The sequence below is a fragment of the Calliphora vicina genome, chromosome 1 (assembly GCF_958450345.1).
Source record: "Calliphora vicina chromosome 1, idCalVici1.1, whole genome shotgun sequence".
Taxonomy (NCBI): domain Eukaryota; kingdom Metazoa; phylum Arthropoda; class Insecta; order Diptera; family Calliphoridae; genus Calliphora; species Calliphora vicina.
The window spans coordinates 171,498,639-171,517,760 of NC_088780.1; the positions used below are offsets into that span (position 1 = coordinate 171,498,639).

Below are 19,122 nucleotides of genomic sequence, written 5' to 3' on the forward strand. Positions count from 1 at the left end.
ATAGAAAATCGATTTTTGGCTAGAAATATGAGTGATCACAGATCGAGCTCCTTTTCTTGATTAAACGCTTATTGGCCAAGTTATTAGCGAATTGAGATATTTTGAGTTTGTATATAAAAAATCGATTTTTGGCTAGAAATATGAGTGATCATAGATCGAGCTCCTTTTCTTGATTAAACGCTTATCGACCAAGTTATTAGATATTTTGAGTTTTTATATAAAACATCGATTTTTGGCTAGAAATATGAGTGATCATAGATCGAGCTCCTTTTCTTGATTAAATGCTTATCGACCAAGTTATTATATATTTTTAGTTTTTATAGAGAAAATCGATTTTTGGTTAGAAGTATGTGTGATCACAGATCGAGCTCCTTTTCTTGATTAAACGCTTATTGACCAAGTTATTAGCGAATTTAGATATTTTGAGTTTTTATATAAGAAATGGATTATTGGTCAGAAATATGAGTGATCACAGATCGAGCTCCTTTTCTTGATTAAACGCTTATTGGCCAAGTTATTAGAGAATTTAGATATTTTGAGTATTTATCTAGAAAATTTTTGGTTAGAAATACGAGTGATCACAGATCGAGCTCCTTTTCTTGATTAAACGCTTATTGGCCAAGTTATTAGCGAATTTAGATATTTTGAGTTTTTATATAAAAAATCGATTTTTGGTCAGAAATATGAGTGATCACAGATCGAGCTCCTTTTCTTGATTAGACGCTTATTGGCCAAGTTAGAAATATGAGTGATCACAGATCGAGCTCCTTTTCTTGATTAAACGCTTATTCGCCTAGTTATTAACGAATTTAGATATTTTGAGTTTTTATATAAGAAATGGATTATTGGTCAGAAATATGAGTGATCACAGATCGAGCTCCTTTTCTTGATTAAACGCTTATTGGCCAAGTTATTACCGAATTTAGCTATTTTGAGTTTTTATATAGAAAATCGATTTTTGGCTAGAAATATGTGTGATCACAGATCGAGCTCCTTTTCTTGATTAAACGCTTATTGGACAAGTTATTAGAGAATTTAGATATTTTGAGTTTTTATATAGAAAATCGATTTTTTGCTAGAAATATGAGTGATCACAGATCGAGCTGCTTTTCTAGATTAAACGCTTATTGGCCAAGTTATTAGCGAAATTAGATATTTTGAGTTTTTATTATACAAAATCGATTTTTGGCTAGAAATATGAGTGATCACAGATCGAGCTCCTTTTCTTGATTAAACGCTTGTTGGCCAAGTTATTAGAGAAATTAGATATTTTGAGTTTTTATATAAAACATCGATTTTTGGCTAGAAATATGAGTAATCACAGATCGAGCTCCTTTTCTTTATTAAACGCTTATTAGCGAAGTTAGATATTTTGAGTTTTAATAGAAAATATCTTTTTGGCTAGAAATATGAGTGATCTTGATTAAACGCTTATTGGCCAAGTTATTAGCGAATTTTGCTATTTTGAGTTTTTATATAAAAAATCGAGTTTTGGCTAGAAATGTGAGTGATCACAGATCGAGCTCCTTTTCTTGATTCGCCAAGGTATTAGCGAATTTAGATATTTTGAGGTTTTATATAGAAATATGAGTGATCACAGATCGAGCTCCTTTTCTTGATTAAACGCTTATTGGCCAAGTTATTAGCGAATTTTAATATTTTGAGTTTTTATATAGAAAATCGATTTTTGGCTAGAAATGTGAGTGATCACAGATCGAGCTCCTTTTCTTGATTAAACGCGTATTGGCCAAGTTATTAGCGAAATTAGATATTTTGAGTTTTTATATAAAACATCGATTTTTGGCTAGAAATATGAGTGATCACAGATCGAGCTGCTTTTCTTCATAAAACGCTTATTGGCCAAGTTATTAGCGATTAGAAATATTGTGAATTTTTATATCAAAAATCGATTTTTGTTCTAAAATATGAGTGATCACAGATCGAGCTCCTTTTCGCTTATTGGACAAGTTATTAGCGAATTTTGATATTTTAAGTTTTTATATCAAAAATCGATTTTTGTTCCGAAATATGAGTGATCACAGATCGAGAACGCTTATTGGCCAAGTTATTAGCGAAATTAGATATTTTGAGTTTTTATATAGAAAATCGATTTTTGGCTAGAAATATGAGTGATCACAGATCGAGATCATTTGATTGATTAAACGCTTATTGGCCAAGTTATTAGCGAATTTAGATATTTTTAGTTTTTATATAAAAAATGTTTTTTTTGTCAGAAATGTAAGTGATCACAGATCGAGCTCCATTTCTTGATTAAACGCTTATTTTAGATAAATCGAAAAAAGTGGGCGTAAAAGTGCGCGTGGTCAATTTTTCATTCCGTAAAAACGTAAGTTGAACTATGAGTAACATTTAAAAAAAATATTGTCTAAATCGGTTCTGCCGTTCTCTACTGATGCAATTACCAACGAACGACATTTGATTTTTAGTTATATAGAAGATTTCTCAAAATATGTAAATTTGGTCCTACATTTCTTGTTCCAGTGGCCTGAGACACGTTAATGGCCTGGGGAATTTTTAATAACATTAACAATTTTTGTCTTTTATATCTCATTACAACGACAATTACGTACACATTTCGATTATTTTATATTAAATTGCAAAAGTAATTATTTAATTGCAACATTTTTACAAAAACTGAAAAAATAGCATTTTGTGCCCTTGTAAATCTTCTTACGAACTTTAACCCTCGTGTGACACGCCAATTTTTAACCAATCGAGGTCAAACTTTTGTCAACAATTTTTTAATTCTATCCTTCGTTTTTGAAAAATCGAAAATAAAATAAATAAGGTCCATCTTAATATACATAATGTATTATATATAAATAAAAATGCAAAAAGGTGATCAAATAAAATCTGAAACAGTATATTAATTCATATATTCATATTTTTGTTCTTCTCCTATTTTTTAATTAAACTTTTCTTATTAAAATTTGTATTTTTGGCATGACAAAAAGATACAAATTTATTCATAGTTTAACTAGTTAGTCTACTCGTACTTTCATATATTTCTTTTTGATAAGTGTAGGATGAGTCTGCTTGACAATATTTCTTTTGGATTGTCTATGTATGTATGTATGTCTTTTTTTTTTTTTATTTAAAATTTTGCTAAATTTGCAAAAAAAGAAGACCAACAAGACAAAGATTTGACAAATAAACAAAACTATTTTTCCATTTCATTTATATTTTTCTTTTTTTTTTGAAATTTATGAACTTACACTTACATACATAAATACTCACGAACATGTTTATATGTATTGTTATGTGTTGTTGTTACTACTTGTATATTATAGTACATATTTATTTATTTCCTTTTATTATTACTAGTTTTTTATTGTAGTACATACTAGTACATAAGTAGATATTTATTTTTAGTTTTCCAGCTAAACAACAAAATACTTCTCGTATTGTAAATAAAAGAAACTTTGCGTGCCTGCCTGCCTGACATCCTGCCTACTCGGGCGTATGAGTAACATGAATTATTATGTTGGCAAATTGTCAGTTGAATTTGCGTTTGTAATATTGTATTTAGTAGTTTGGACTTGTAGTACTCTTGGTAGTTTTTCTTGTTTCTTGTGTTTACGCAAACAAATCCATGTGATAAAACATGACTTGAATTATGTGTTTTATGTTTTGGCGCATTAATAAACATTGATGTCATTCGAACTGATTTAATAGACATGTGTATTTACACTCACATTATTGTCATTGTATAAATGCACAGAAAAACAAAACAAAAATATTTACACTTAAAAACACCATGGAGAGAATTTTTCTGGCGTTTGCCACAATATTTATGTATTAAACATTGCACATACTCGTGCATATATTCATACATACGTAAAATATGATTTGAGCCAAGAACTTACTCACAACATCCCTAAAATATCCTCTTCTGAAAACCAACAAAATCTTATTTTAAATTGATTTGATAATTTACTTAACAATATTATTGGTTAATCACTAATTCATTTAAGCTTATGGAACAGCATTCACCGACCTTATGGCCATTGCAATCTAGAGTCCTAGGGGTTGACAACTTAAAATCAACAAAGAAATATTTCGAAATTTTGTTGTTGTTGTACTAGGCTAGTTCTTTAATAGGACATTTTCGAGTTTTTACAACAAACAAACAAAAAGAAAAAAAATTCCATCAAAAGCTGAATTCTTAACAAACATAACCAAGGGTAAAAAATCAGAGTGTAATTTTCCATTTTTTAAATGAATTCCTCAATTTTTTACTTGATATCAAAAAAAAAAAACATTAAATTACACGCAGCACAGTGGTATAGAAAAATAAAAATGTATAGGTGGAAACATGGACCGATATTGCCCATTTTCAATACTAAACAAATCTTATCAGTAGTTTTGCCAGCTAGCTCCTTTCATTTGGGCCCTAACGTGTTTTCAACAGACAGACAGAATATATATGCTAATGTGGGTCTGAGATAAATGACAAAATTAATATACCCCATCACCATCTTTTGAAATTTAGGGATTTCTAAGAAATTTAGGATTTTGCAATACATTTTTAGCAATTTATTATTTTAAAACTCATTGTAGCCTTATTTTTAATACATATGTATTTAAATTCAGGTTCTATGTTTCGAATTTGAGATTTTGTAGGACATTGTAAAACCAGGGGTTTTTCTTCGGAATTTCTATTTTTTGTGAATCGGTCTATTTAAAATTTAGATTTTTCGTTAAGCGGTTTTTATAACTTGATTAATCGTTTTTTAAAATTTGATGGTGTATAGTGCCCCAAGGACGAAGCCTATTGAATTTGGTTGGAAACGGTCTATTGTTTCACCTAGCCCCATACGATTGCCCTATCTGAAAATAGATAAACTCTCATAAATAGCTTAGGTATATAGATATCCAAACCAAATTCAGTACAGATAAGTTTTATATAAGTCTCGGACTCGGACTACAACATTTTGTGACGATTGGTTCTTAGCTCCCTTATAAGACCCACTTCCGAAAATCATTTTAACTACCATTAATCTCTTAAAAATGTTGGTATTCAAATAAAATCAGTTTTCGAATTCGGGTGACTTAAAATCTAAATAGTACAGGAATCAATTACATACAGTGAAACTATCAAAAATTATTCGGCTCTGATGTACATATGTATTGAAATACCGTATAATTGAAGAAATTGTGCTAAATCTTACTAACGATACATACATACATACAAATTTACATTAAATTGACTAAAGCATTATACTTTTTCCATATACATATTTGACTGTTTGTAAATTTAATCATTCGTGACCACTAAAAACGACAAATGATATAGCTACAGTTTTAACCGGTTAAAACAGCTTTATTCAACATTGTTAACCGAAAAACCGGTTTTCAAAATAGCTAAGTTGCATAAGTCTGCACTGAAAATTATTAAAAATAAAAAATATGTATATAAAATTGTCTACATACTTTTGCTATTGAATCGTAAATATTACAAAAATATTTCACTTGGACATCTCGCACCTATATATGTGTACCTACAATCAAAACTTCAGTTTTCAATGTTAATGTTAAACTATTGTGAATGATTAAAACCAAATTAAATTTTAAAAGTTGAAATTAATACGGAGGTGGGATGAAAACCCAGATTTCGAATTTTAACTCAATAATTATAACTTTTTAAAAATAGAAAAGCATTTCTTAAAAATTAATAGTTTGTAGATTAGGGTGGTTCGATTTTTTTCACGAAAAATCGTATAGCAGAAACGCATTCTACGGAAAATTCTAAGAAATTTTCCCCAAGGAGACATACATAGGTCTAAAATCAAATCCTATCTTGTGTATTTCGTCTTTTATCCAATGATATTTCAATATAATTTTTTTGTTTAATAGTTTTTTTATTAGATTAAAGACGAAATGTGCAAGATATAATTTGATTTTAGACCTATGGTTTCTTGTGGAAACTTTCTTAGAATTTTCCGTAGATTGAGTTTCTGCTATACGATTTTTTACTTTTTGATCCTCCATACAAATAGACCCGGCCTAATGTAGATGTATTAATTCGTAGAGTAATGAAATTAATGCATTTACTACATTCGAAAAGATTAAATACTTAATATTTAAATGTATTTAAATAATTTGATTTATTAAATATATATTTGTTCAATTGTTTTACTTTAGGCTATTGCAGGCGAAATTGGGATGGACAATATTTTGGATAATATTGCAAATTCATTATTCAATGGTTTGTTACCTAGTGACTGGCGAAAATTGGCTCCAGCCACGTGTAAACAATTGGGTGCATGGATGGAACACTTACAGGTGAGTTCAGAATCCACTATTCCATCGATAAACAAAAATATGAAAGACATTTTCTTTTCATGCTCAAGAATATTTCACATTGCAATGTAATGCGTTATATCTAGACATTAGTTCTAAACTTAAGAACTTACCTGAAATTGTTTGCATAAATGATTTGAACTCTTTTGTTTAATTAATATTTTTTACGGGCAATAAAATATGAAGACATTTAAATACACAGGAAAAAACTATTTCTTAAACCGTTTCAATTCAAATATTTGTCACATATTGAACTGTAGCCCGTTTCTGTATTTCTCGAAACGAAAAACTTTCCGCATGAAACAATTGAATTGCAACAAAAACAGTGTAAAATGAAACAAAATATGTTTTTCTCGCACAAGTGTTTCTATATCTTGAGTTTGCGAGAATTAACTGTCAATCTGTCAGCCAATAACGAAAATTGTATATTCAATTGTCAAAATAATCAAATTCAAAACTCAATAGAAAATATCAAGAAATTTAGTTTTTGAGCAAATGAATACTTGATTTAATTATGAAATAATTGAAACCAGTTCAATATGGGATAAATGTTTGAATTGAAATATAATTTTTTCTGTGTACGCTTGTATGTATGACTACTACATATGTACATATGAATACTATGGTTTGCAACAGAAGTGGTTCAGGAAAATATACATAATTTTTTATTACTTTTTCGGACTTCTTCCCGAACTTAGTGAATTATTGTTGTAGAATAGTTTTAATTTTATACATTTGAATTTAACGGTTGTAAAGACGTTTTAAAAGCACTGTTTGATCCTTGTAAAACATTCGAGTTTCCCCGCTAGATAATACTATAAAATATCTAGAAGATTCCGCTGGTGTGTAAATATTGATAGCAAGATCAACAACTACTTAGTTGATTTTGAATCTTGATTCAGTCAACGTGTGTTCTCAAACCGCAATTTAAGTGTTTTTATTGAAGTATTTACAAAAGCGTATTTGTATAAAAACACAGAGTGAAGCTAATTTAAACTGTCGTGGTGTAAATTTGAAATAAATAAATTGTTTTATGCTAAATTCCCAATTTTTAATTTGATAAATTCACTGAAATTTATTATTGGGGGATAAGCTAGTTCCTATGCGCATTTCACTGGTTGCTTAGGCCAGATTATCAGGAAACCTTTTCCCAAAAGGCTTTAGAAAAACTAAAGATATTATACAAATAAAACTATAGAGTGTTTGAGAATTACAGACATTCAAGCTTTATTTGTAAAAATATCAAAGCTTAAACAAAACACCAACAATAAACCGTGATTTATCTTTTCTTACATTTCCTTACTACAATTGGTTGGTTTCTTGCCGACAGAAACTGTAGTGTGTAAGTGATTAAATGTTTAAACTGCTCAATTTAAAAGAATCCGGTTTATTTGAAGGAAATAAACCAACGTTTTTAAAAGGTAACAACATAGCAATATGTAATTAGTAAAAAAGAACCAGGTTTCATATTTCATCAAGCGATTTGTATCCGTCCATATTTTTTTGCTCTTATAAGTTTTGGTAAGTTTATGTTCTATTAAATTTATGGGATTTATTTTTGACACTTGTGTTATTACTAATTTTGTTTTAAATAATTTATTATTTTAACTTTTTTTAAAATTTATTTAAATTTAAATTTTTTTTAAAATTCTATAGTTGACTTAATTAGCGAATTTACGAAACAATAACGAATTCTAAGGTTTACATATTTTATTATTGCATTGTTCATTTACTCATATAGCTGACCGAATACTTTATATTTAACGATTTCGTCATAATTTTATACGGGTAAAGAAAAATATTGGTGTAGTTAATATGTATTCTTAAATCAAAAGTTGGGTTCGGTATGAAATCTGTCTTTATTTACAAAATGTAATTGTACTTGCCACAGTAAATCCGAAAACGCAGATTATTTAATTTATTGGTAAATTATATAATTCGCATATGATAAGCGAAATGGTAGCTGGCCCCTACTTTAAAATTGATATATTTTTAAAATTTTAAGTTCGATATGATTTGATAGTATAAATAATTGGCCTTCAAGATTATTTTAACAGATTTTAAAAAAAAGGTCAAACATAAGTTAAAATTTTCGAACTTCATTTCGAATTTTTGAACATAATAGAGCTTGTTATCAAATTTTAGCCTATTCTGGCTACGAAAATTCAGTTACAATTTTTGCGCCTGCTTTTAAAAAGGCCGATAAATTATTATTATATATAATGGTTGCAAATTCATCATTTTCATAACATACATTAAATAATAAAATAATAATAAAGGCATTATTTATGTCTTTTCTGAAATACATAAATTGTGCCTTTATTCTGCTTATCGTAAGCTAATCTAACATATTTAATTATCACCACCTTACAAGCAAAAAACAAAAAGGTGCCGCACACCCTCTAATATAAGGTATTATTCATAGGCAGTTTCGAAAAAATTATATTTTTTGGAACGTAGGAATCGCCTTTTTAAATTGATATATCATAAGACTGTAAATGGCAAGATTATAAAATCTTTTTTTATGTAATAAGCAGATTAGAAGATATCGCACACCCAGTTCAAAAGTGACACAACTCAAAATTAATTTGCTTAAACTATGCACAATACAATTGTTTATATGAATATTAGGGTATTCAATCGATTAACCGTTAATCGGTTAACCGATTAATTTTAGACGGTTAACTGTTCGAATAATTTGAAATTGCCGATTTTCAAATAACAAATAAACCGATTAATTTGTGTCGATTAACCGATTAACCGAAAATCCTTTTTTTTGCACTTAAAAAAATGCTTTTGTATTTATTTATCCGTTTCAATTCAAATACAAATTTCAAATTAAAATTAGATATAAACATGATTAGTGAGTTCTATAACAACTGACATATTTAATTTATATGTATTTGAAACTTTGTTTATATTTACATGTATAGGTGAAACTTTTTTTGAAATGAGTCTTTTATCATAAATAAACGAAGCTGTTAAATTAATCAAAATCAAAAACAATCCAAAAAGGAATATTCTTTATCATGCTTTTGAGAGTTTTTTTCCAAGAAAGTTTTTATTTTTATAAAGAAAAAAATTGTTTAAATTATATTCTTTTTATAAAAGATTATTTCAGAAGATCTCACTAAAACCCTAAAAAAACTCACACATCGCTAATTTGCTGCAACAACGTCATAATTCAAAAAAAGTCGTTTCGAGAAAAACGTCTTTGAATATTTTATGACATTTTACTATTTCTTAAATAAATTTTCAACATATCATGCGATTTCAGAAATATAAATAGTAGATGTTAATATCTTTCTAATCTGTATTTAACCCAAATTTTTACTTATCAAATATACGAGAAAACATGAATTTTAATTTTGATGTTTACAACAAAAAAACACTCTCACACAAAAAATAATTGACTTCTTTGAAAACTGATAAAACTATATGAAAGATTATAGAACAGCGCATATTTTGTATTAATCAGTTCAAAAATCACGGATTTTGAGTTATGACGTTGTTGCAGCAAGTAGGCGATATGTATACACAAATGATCTCAAATACCTTATTTGCTGTTTTTTAATGTTTTTGTACACAAAATTTGTTGTTGTATTTTCAATTTAAAATTAAAATAGAAATTATTCGGTTAATCGAATAATTTTAAATTAACCGATTATTAACCAAATAAATCTAAACCTCGATTAATTATTTGCTCGATTAACCGATTAAACCAGAAACCCGATTAATTGAATACTCTAATGAATATACAAACGATATCAGTGTATTATGTTGTTGTTAAATGTGTCTAAAAAACACTAAAGTCTTTCATTATATATATTTCAATTGGTATATATTTATTTTCGATTTCTGAAAAATTTAAATTTTGAGTTGTGTCACTTTTGAACTGGGTGTGCAATAGTATTTACGATTTTTAGTTATGTAAATTTATTTTACATTAAAATAAAATTTACTGCAATAATGTTAAAATTGTTAATTGAACAGTGTACTTTTTATAACATTGCATGTTGAACGAAGGGAGCTTTACTTTTTAATGTTAAAAAAGTTTTAATAGACAAAGTGTGTAAGGATGTGTGAACTTGACTTCTTATTTTTCAGCATAGTGTTCGTAGATTTTAAACACCAATTTCCGTATGTATTTTCACAACTTACACTGTTATTTAATATTACCCGTATAGAATACAACTTTAATAAATGTTTTATTCACAAAACTGCTCACAAACTGTACAATAAACCCGATTTTTTTACAATTTCCTTTAACTTTCACTGGTAAGACAATCAGATCATAAAACGCGCGTAAAACAACTAAAAATGTAAAGTTTTATTTGACACTTACAGAGTTGAATTAAATATTAGTCGTTTTTTGGGCAGAGATGAAAGAAATTGCAAGAAATAAGAGTAAAAGCACAAAAGTGGTTTTTAAAAAGTTCCATGTGTCAATGCTTTTGAATTTGATGTTAAATATCTTATAAATTTCCTATAAACAACATTTCATATTCACTATACATATTATAGAAATTAATACAAAATTAAAAAAAAAAAACAATAAATTATGAGCAATTGAATATAGTTTACAGGAGATAACTCGATTTTCCAATAACAAAAAATATTTAAATATAATACAAAGTAATAGAAGATGTGCATAATAGGCTAGTGAACTTCAAAATCCCTTTCAGCTCTATGGACCAATGCCATTATCAATGTAAACGGTTCATAGAAGTAGCCTGTTGATTTATTCTCAGAACAAAATGCAATTTGTTTGGCAATTTGAGATGTCTGTTAATTTAACAATGTGCTTTATTTATAACACTGTATATTGAACTAAGGAAGCTTTACTTTTTGAATGTTAAAATAGCTTTGATAGACATACATACATATGTACATAAGTGTGTATGAATTTCTGAACTTGACTTCTTATTATACCCTTCAGCTTCGTGAGAAGGGTATATATAAGTTTGTCATTCCGTTTGTAATTTCTACATTTTTCATTTCCGACCCTATAAAGTATATATATTCTGGATCCTTATAGATAGCGGAGTCGATTAAGCCATGTCCGTCTGTCTGTCTGTCTGTCTGTCCGTCTGTCTGTCTGTCTGTCTGTCTGTCTGTCTGTCTGTTGAAATCAATTTTCTGAAGGCCCCAGATATCTCCGGGATCCAAATCTTCAACAATTCTGTCAGACATACTTTCGAGAATTTTGCTATTTAAAATCAGCAAAATCCGTCCATAAATAACGGAGATATGAGCAAAAATCCGAGACAACCTCTGAAAATTTCATCAAAAAACACAATGTATTGCATGCTTTGACAAAAAAACAACAAAACGTATGCTTGGATGTGCAAGCTTTGTGTATTTTGTTTTTTTTGTGTTTTGTTTCTTTTGGCGTTGTTGTTGTTTTTTATACAACTAAAGTTTAGTTTGGTTGTGTGTTGGTTTTTTTGACAAAAAAACAACAAATCGTATGTTTGAATGTGCATGCTTTGCGTATTTTGTTTTTTTTTGTGTTTTGTTTCTTTTGGCGTTGTTGTTGTTTTTTATACAACTAAACTTTTGTTTGGTTGTGTGTTGGTTTTTTTGACAAAAAATCAACAAATCGTATGTTTGAATGTGCATACTTTGCGTATTTTGTTTCTTTTGGCGTTGTTGTTGTTTTTTATACAATTAAACGTGTGTTTGGATGTGTGTTGGTTTCATTGCCTTGCGTATTTTGTTTTTGTTTTTTCTTTTGGTGTTCTGTTTCGTTTGGCGTTGTTGTTGTTCTTGATAAATTTAGGATGCTGTACGCTGAAAGTGGGCAATGTACATACATACATATATACTAATTATAAAAAATAATAATGCATCCACAACAAAGGTGAAGGGTATATAAGATTCGGCATAGCCGAATATAGCACTCTTACTTGTTTTTATTCAAACTGTACTGTTAGTCGATTGTAAATAACAATTTCTGTATGTATTTTCACAACATACACTGTTATTTTATATTATGTACCCACCCGCATAAAATATCACTTAAATAAAAGGTTTCTTTAAAAAAAAAACAGCTCACAAACTCGAAATTTTAAAAATTTTCTTGAACTTTCACTTTTTGGACAGAAGTGAAATTGCAAGAAATAATACAATAATGGCACGAAGTGAAATTGTGTCTTTATAAAGATTTATTTGAGAACATTGCTTCCAAATTTTTCGTGTCTTATCCCCAAAAATACCCAGTAAAACAATATTCAAAACTTGTTTTACCCCCATTAACACAATATCTGGTTAGGTGTTAACTAATATTTATACAGACGGTTGTTTCAACTAATATAATTTTTATTTGTAACAAGAGTATTTAATTTGTATTTTTATAGTAGCCGGCTTTTTTTCATAAAAAGCCTCGAATAGAAAAATTTTTACATTTTATCTATCGGCTTTATTCCCTAGTTTTCATTAAATAATTTTTATAAAAATTTCAAGAAAGTCGAGGTATGCAATTCTATTATTAACTTATTAAACCTTTCACGACCATATTTGGATAAAAGTAATTTTTTCTATTTAAAGCCTAGTACTCTGTTCATATTTGCGAAAAATTATGGTTTTTTCATGCGAAAAATTTTACATGCTGTTTGACAGCTAGCTGTTGGTTTTAATTTCGTGCGAAAGAAGTGCTGCGTATGTTATTTCGTGTGGAAAAATAAGGTTGCCTGATGTATTTCACATGTTTTCCACAATAAAAACGGAGTACTGATTTTGCGAAATAATTTCGCATATATTTCATTTCAAATATTTTATATGTAGTTTAACAGCATTTCGCACGAAATATTGAACAAAGTATCTAGCTTAATGTGAAACAGTCAGCGCCAAAAAACATATTTTGTTTGTAAAGTGCAAATTTTCCTTCCACATACTCATGCTTATTGACTATATATCAATTCACCCAACATGAATAATAGCGGAGTTCACTATTAAGTGCGAATCGTATTTCATCATTGCAAATGTAAAATTGTATAGGTTTTGGTGTGTATTTTGTTATTGGATTATTGTAAAATTTTGCCTTTGCAATGATGCTAGACCATTCGCACTTAATAGTGAAATCCGCTAATGATTTTATAACTTTAAGTAACAAAAATGCACTTACTTACTATAAGAGAAACGTTTACGAACATTACTAATTAAAATGGCACCCATTCATTTTTTCTTTATTTAGTTATTCAATATTTTTGTGTTGGGACACCGGTGTCCCCGTGGTCGTCAAAGTGTTAAAATCCGGTCTGACATTTTTATGATAAAGGACTTACCATATTAGGTTGCTATGCTATTGTACGTATGCACGTTGGTCAATTCCGGACAAAAATCCATAACTTCTTTATTTCATCATAAAAATTTTTGAAATTTGTTATTTGTATTAAGAATAACATAACCGATCGATCGATGTTCTAATACATGGTTTGGCCAAAAAAGCATGGACGTTGTTAAAGTATCAAAAATTTCATGGCTGAAATTTATTCCGAAAATAAAGTATAAAATATGTGATCGAAAAAAAAATTGGTCATTCAAATTTCTGATTACATATACAGGGTTTGGTCAAACAATCATGGACGTTTTAAAAGTATCGAACAAATTAGATTATTCATATAAATGCCTTTATTCCAAATATGAAGAATAGCATAAGTGATTGATATCGATAAAAATAGGTTAATCATGTCAATGACTCAAATTTGGTGTACATTTAAGATCAACACACTTGATCCATCGCAAAAAACATTAGAAATTACATACACCAGTTGGCCAAATAAACATTGACGTTATAAAAGTATCGAAAAAGTATTTAATTTTTGTAAATGGATTCAATTAGGTTTATAATTTGTAAAATATGAAGGCACTAACATCGTTTTGGTTATTGGAATGGCAAATAATTGCAGCTAAAATGTATAGTACTTACTCTTAACACTTTACAGTATTAGATGTAATTTACACTTAACCTCTAATAGTCCCTTTTAATTTTTTTTTTTTTTATTTATTCATTTATTTCGTAATATCAAGCCTTCATGGCCAAAATAACAATATTACATAGTAATAATAAAACCTGAGATCAAGAAATTAACTTATCTAACTATATTAATAAAACGTCTGTTCATTTGCTTACTAGCTTTAACAATTTTTAATTAAAGAGTTGATTAATTTGTTCTGGCCTTTCAAACATTTTTTTTAATTTTGTTTCTATAGGTTTAAAACTAGTTCGCAAAAAATTCATAATAACTACGTGGAATGGTTAACTGCTAACTGCTTTATAAAATCTGTGCTAATTTGCAAAAAAAAAAAACATTAAAGAAAAAAGCACAGGCTACTTCGATTCAAAAGTAAAAAAAAATACATTTTTCTAATATTAAAATGACAAGAAAAAACCTTTGACTACATTATAAATAACCATATACATAGTTACTTTATAGCCAAAATAATGATGATACTGTATATTCTGAAGTGTTAAGAAAAATTTACCATCAAAATTTTATAAAAATTAAAAAAACAAAAAAAAACATTTTTGGCCGGAATTAATAAAAAATGCAAACATATTGAACCGCAGAAATATCTTGACCAACAATATGTACATATATTAGATTTTCGTTGTTTAATGGAAATCGATAATTCAGGTCTGTTGAAATTTCATGGGTGTACCAAGTAACGTTACAATTTTAAAGCAAACAAATTATTGAAGTTCTCCTGTAAAGTCATCTTAATGTACTTAATTACTTATCTAAAACGTAATAACTACATAATTATTTAATTATTCTTAACCATTTTTTTTTCTTATTCCATTCTATTCTATTTCTATATTCTATGTGTCACTGTTTATGTACGTACCACTCAGCGGCGTGCAACACAATTCAAGTATTGGTCAATGTCTGGTGAACCATTGGTAATGTGGCTATCTGGTTTACACATTCCACAAAGTTACTTAACTGCTTTGATTCAAGTAAGTATGTATACTAGTAGAATATCTTGCACATTGTTCACTTTGAGCAAAAACGTAACAACTCAAAACTTGATAATTTTGATATGAATATTATTAAAAATTATATGTATGCATACGACAATAATATTTTAGGTAGCCTGTCGTAAAAATGGATGGCCACTGGATAAATCACAAATGTACACCTGTGTTACAAAATTTATTGACCCAGATGATATTGAAGAAAGGCCAACTACGGTAAGAATATTATATTTATTGGTTCAACTTTGCTAATATGTACTCTTACTCGCTTAGTTGAATAAAAAAAAACAAAATTAGAATCAGAGCTTCGAATTATGTATGTAATTAATTTAAGGATTTGATTTTAATCATTTTCAAAGTGAATTGATAAAAATTGCCTAAAGCCTTTTTGTAACAGCTTTGAATTGAAGAACACATTAATCATTCAATACAATTTTATTACTAAAGGTAGGGTTACACATGGCAAATATTTACTCAAAACAGCGTAACCAATTTTTTTTGGCCCAAATTAGTTTGACGTATTTACTCCTACAAAAAATGTGTTGACAGATCAAATTTTTTGTTTTGTATCACCCTAAGTAAAATAAGTTTTTGAAATGAATAAAAGAATTCAAATATATTCTATTTAGTGGTTACGTCTTTTTCGTCAAATATTTGTCATGTGTGACCCTACCTAAAGAATTATGAATTAATTCAAATGAATTGCATTTATTTCTTTGAGAACTAATTCCTTATTGAATTAACGTAATAGCTAAGAGATAAAATTTATTTCGATTTTGTAAATGGAATTAAGAAATAAATTTTTGGAACCATGGATAATAAGTTAAAATTAATTAATAAATTAATCACTTTATCGATTTATTTTGCTGTCGCCATTTTTTTTCTTCTTTTTTTCCATTATTTTACTTTAATGAAATGCATACCTATGTAATTAAGAATAACAATTTTAGCTTGTAATTAAATTTACCAGCAATATATTGTTCAAACATGATACATATCATATTTTTCTTAGGGTTGTTACATAACGGGTCTTTATATAGAAGGAGCTCGATGGGATTTAGAGCGTATGCAACTGGATCGTTCACATCCTAAAATTTTAGTGGAAGAATTACCAATATTGTCGGTTGTGCCTATAGAGTCTCATCGACTTAAACTGCAGGTATGTGAATATATTTATTTGCTGTTTAAATTTGGATTTGTAATATGAACTCATTGTGAAATTTACTTTAGAATACTTTTCGTGCGCCAGTTTACACCACTTCCCTCAGACGTAATGCAATGGGTGTTGGACTTGTATTTGAAGCGGATCTTCTCACCTCAGAGGATTTGAGTCATTGGGTTTTACAAGGCGTTTGTTTGACTCTAAATAAAGACTGATTTTATTGATTTATAATACCATCAGATTAAAAAAGACATAGTATTTATTTTAAATGAATGAATGAATGTAGTATAAATATAGAATGTCCTTGCTATAGAATTATGTACATACATATATCGGTAAGAACAATCATGGAACTATTAACTAATAAATGCATTTATATGTGTATGTATGTAAATCTCCCCGAAAAGAACCAAACAAATAATTTTCAAATATGATAATTAACTAACTTCAAAGTTATCAAAGATATTAATAAGTATTTATCAAATTTTCAGTTTCAATAACACAATAAATCTAACACTAATGTTTCACTAAATTGTAAGATTGAGGTAATAGAAATAAATTAAAAAAATATAAAACAGGAAACAGTAATACAAAAATAACACACTGGTTAAAAAACTGTTTCGATCATAACTTAACCCAAAAAAGCTTAATATAAAAAGTTGATTTTATGTTCATCTCAGTGTAATATTGAAAATGTCATTATTCATCCACCCTGCTTCAATTTATATTGTAACTTATTTATGTTATCGAAACCTATTATGGCTTAACTATTGATTGTCAATTATTTCATAATTTAAATTGTTATCATTTACATCGATACAAACCATTGGAAATATTAAGCAAGAGTCTACTAATGTATAGTTTGGATTTGTACTGATATACATATTGATATATAGTTTTAATGACAGACGCTTCATATGTACTTAGATTGATATGCACAACCACGTAACTATACATTTCATATCGATGCCTTAATATAAAAGGGCCCTAACTCGTGTTTTTTGTTGTAAGAACAGATTTTCGTTTATATCGATAAATGGTCCGATCATATATCATAATTAGCCAAAAAAAATCTGGACTTAAAAAACACGAATTAGGGACTTTTTATATTAAAGCATCGATATACATTTTTGAAAATGTTTAAAAATATTATTATCGACTTCAGGTAAACATGAGTTAAAGATGTCCAAAATTTAACAAATCTCATATATTTTTAATCTTCAATAATTTCGACTATTTGGATAATTTTTAATGTATATATTATAGGGTGAGTTAAATTGTAGGAGGTCGAACAAATTGCAAAAACACATATTTTTAAAAATCCGAGTTTCGAAATTAATTTTTGAGACTAAGCATTTGTTGTAAAAAGTTTGACTCAGCTCAGAATAATGCTATGTTCACACTTGGGCTTTTAAACGCGTTTAAGCGAAATTTTGATTAAGTTAATCAAAGCCGTTCATATTACATTTGTTGACACTAAAATGATTAAAGTGACAAATAAAAAACAACAAACAAATTTATATTTCTTTAAGGCATTAAATATGGAAATAAATACTTTATTAAAGATACCAGCAGATTATTTTAAACTTTTTAATTATGAAATTGTGAACATTGATGAATGCTACATCATCATCAGTTTGAGGTATGTTCAGTTGATCCTACGTGATTAATGAAGTTATTAAGATTTAATCATGTCAATTTGAAGTGATTAACAAATCATTTAAATGTATGGATAATCATCTCGATTTTGAAGTGATTAGAGCTTATGCTATGTTCACACTTGGGCTTTTAAACGCGTTTAAGCAAAATTTTGATTAAGTTAATCAAAGCCGTTCACATTACATTTGAGATGATTAAGTTGACACTAAAATGATTAAGTTGACAAATAAAAAACAACAAACAAATTTATATTTCTTTAAGGCATTAAATATGGAAATAAATACTTTATTAAAGATAACCAGCAGATTATTTTAAACTTTTTAATTATGAAATTGTGAACATTGATGAATTATTTAAGGTTTTTTAAGGAAAAAAAACTTCTGTCAAAATTTATTTATCGGTACTACACTAAAAGGTGGCCGATGCTACATCATCATCAGTTTGAGGTATGTTCAGTTGATCCTACGTGATTAATGAAGTGATTAAGATTTAATCATGTCAATTTGAAGTGATTAACAAATCATTTAAATGTATGGATAATCATCTCGATTTTGAAGTGATTAGAGCTTAATCACGTTTGAGATGATTAACTCTGCAAATGTGAACATAGTATAAGATTTAATCATGTCAATTTTAAGTGATTAACAAATCATTTAAATGTATGGATAATCATCTCGATTTTGAAGTGATTAGAGCTTAATCACGTTTGAGATGATTAACTCTGCAAATGTGAACATAGTATAATATATATACATATGTATGTATATAAGGGTGAACAATATTCTATAAATTTAAAATTACAAAAAATTTAACTTTGAAATGTGAAATTGAAAAAATTATTTACAAAAACCTATATTAATAAATGTGGATCCACACTAATTAAAAAGTTTCTGAAATATATAAAAACATTTAAAATTAATTTTGTAATGAGTTCACGCGTTTGTGTTTCTTTAATTTATTAATTTTTTCAAATATTTATGTTTTTGAAATAATTACT

The 19,122-nt window shown here is 27.9% G+C and overlaps 1 protein-coding gene across 1 annotated transcript in view; it reads left to right on the top strand.

Annotated features, from left to right (window-relative positions):
* The window catches only part of Dhc98D (Dynein heavy chain at 89D), a 165,170-nt gene extending 148,104 nt beyond the window's left edge, over nucleotides 1–17,066 (top strand). The window contains exons 64-68 of the mRNA XM_065498228.1: nucleotides 6,166–6,306; nucleotides 15,182–15,286; nucleotides 15,419–15,520; nucleotides 16,317–16,463; nucleotides 16,535–17,066. Of these exons, the coding sequence (XP_065354300.1) occupies nucleotides 6,166–6,306; nucleotides 15,182–15,286; nucleotides 15,419–15,520; nucleotides 16,317–16,463; nucleotides 16,535–16,681 (642 nt within the window). The 3' untranslated portion in view covers nucleotides 16,682–17,066. The remainder of the gene's footprint in view (nucleotides 1–6,165; nucleotides 6,307–15,181; nucleotides 15,287–15,418; nucleotides 15,521–16,316; nucleotides 16,464–16,534) is intronic.
* Nucleotides 17,067–19,122: the final 2,056 nt, after the last annotated feature.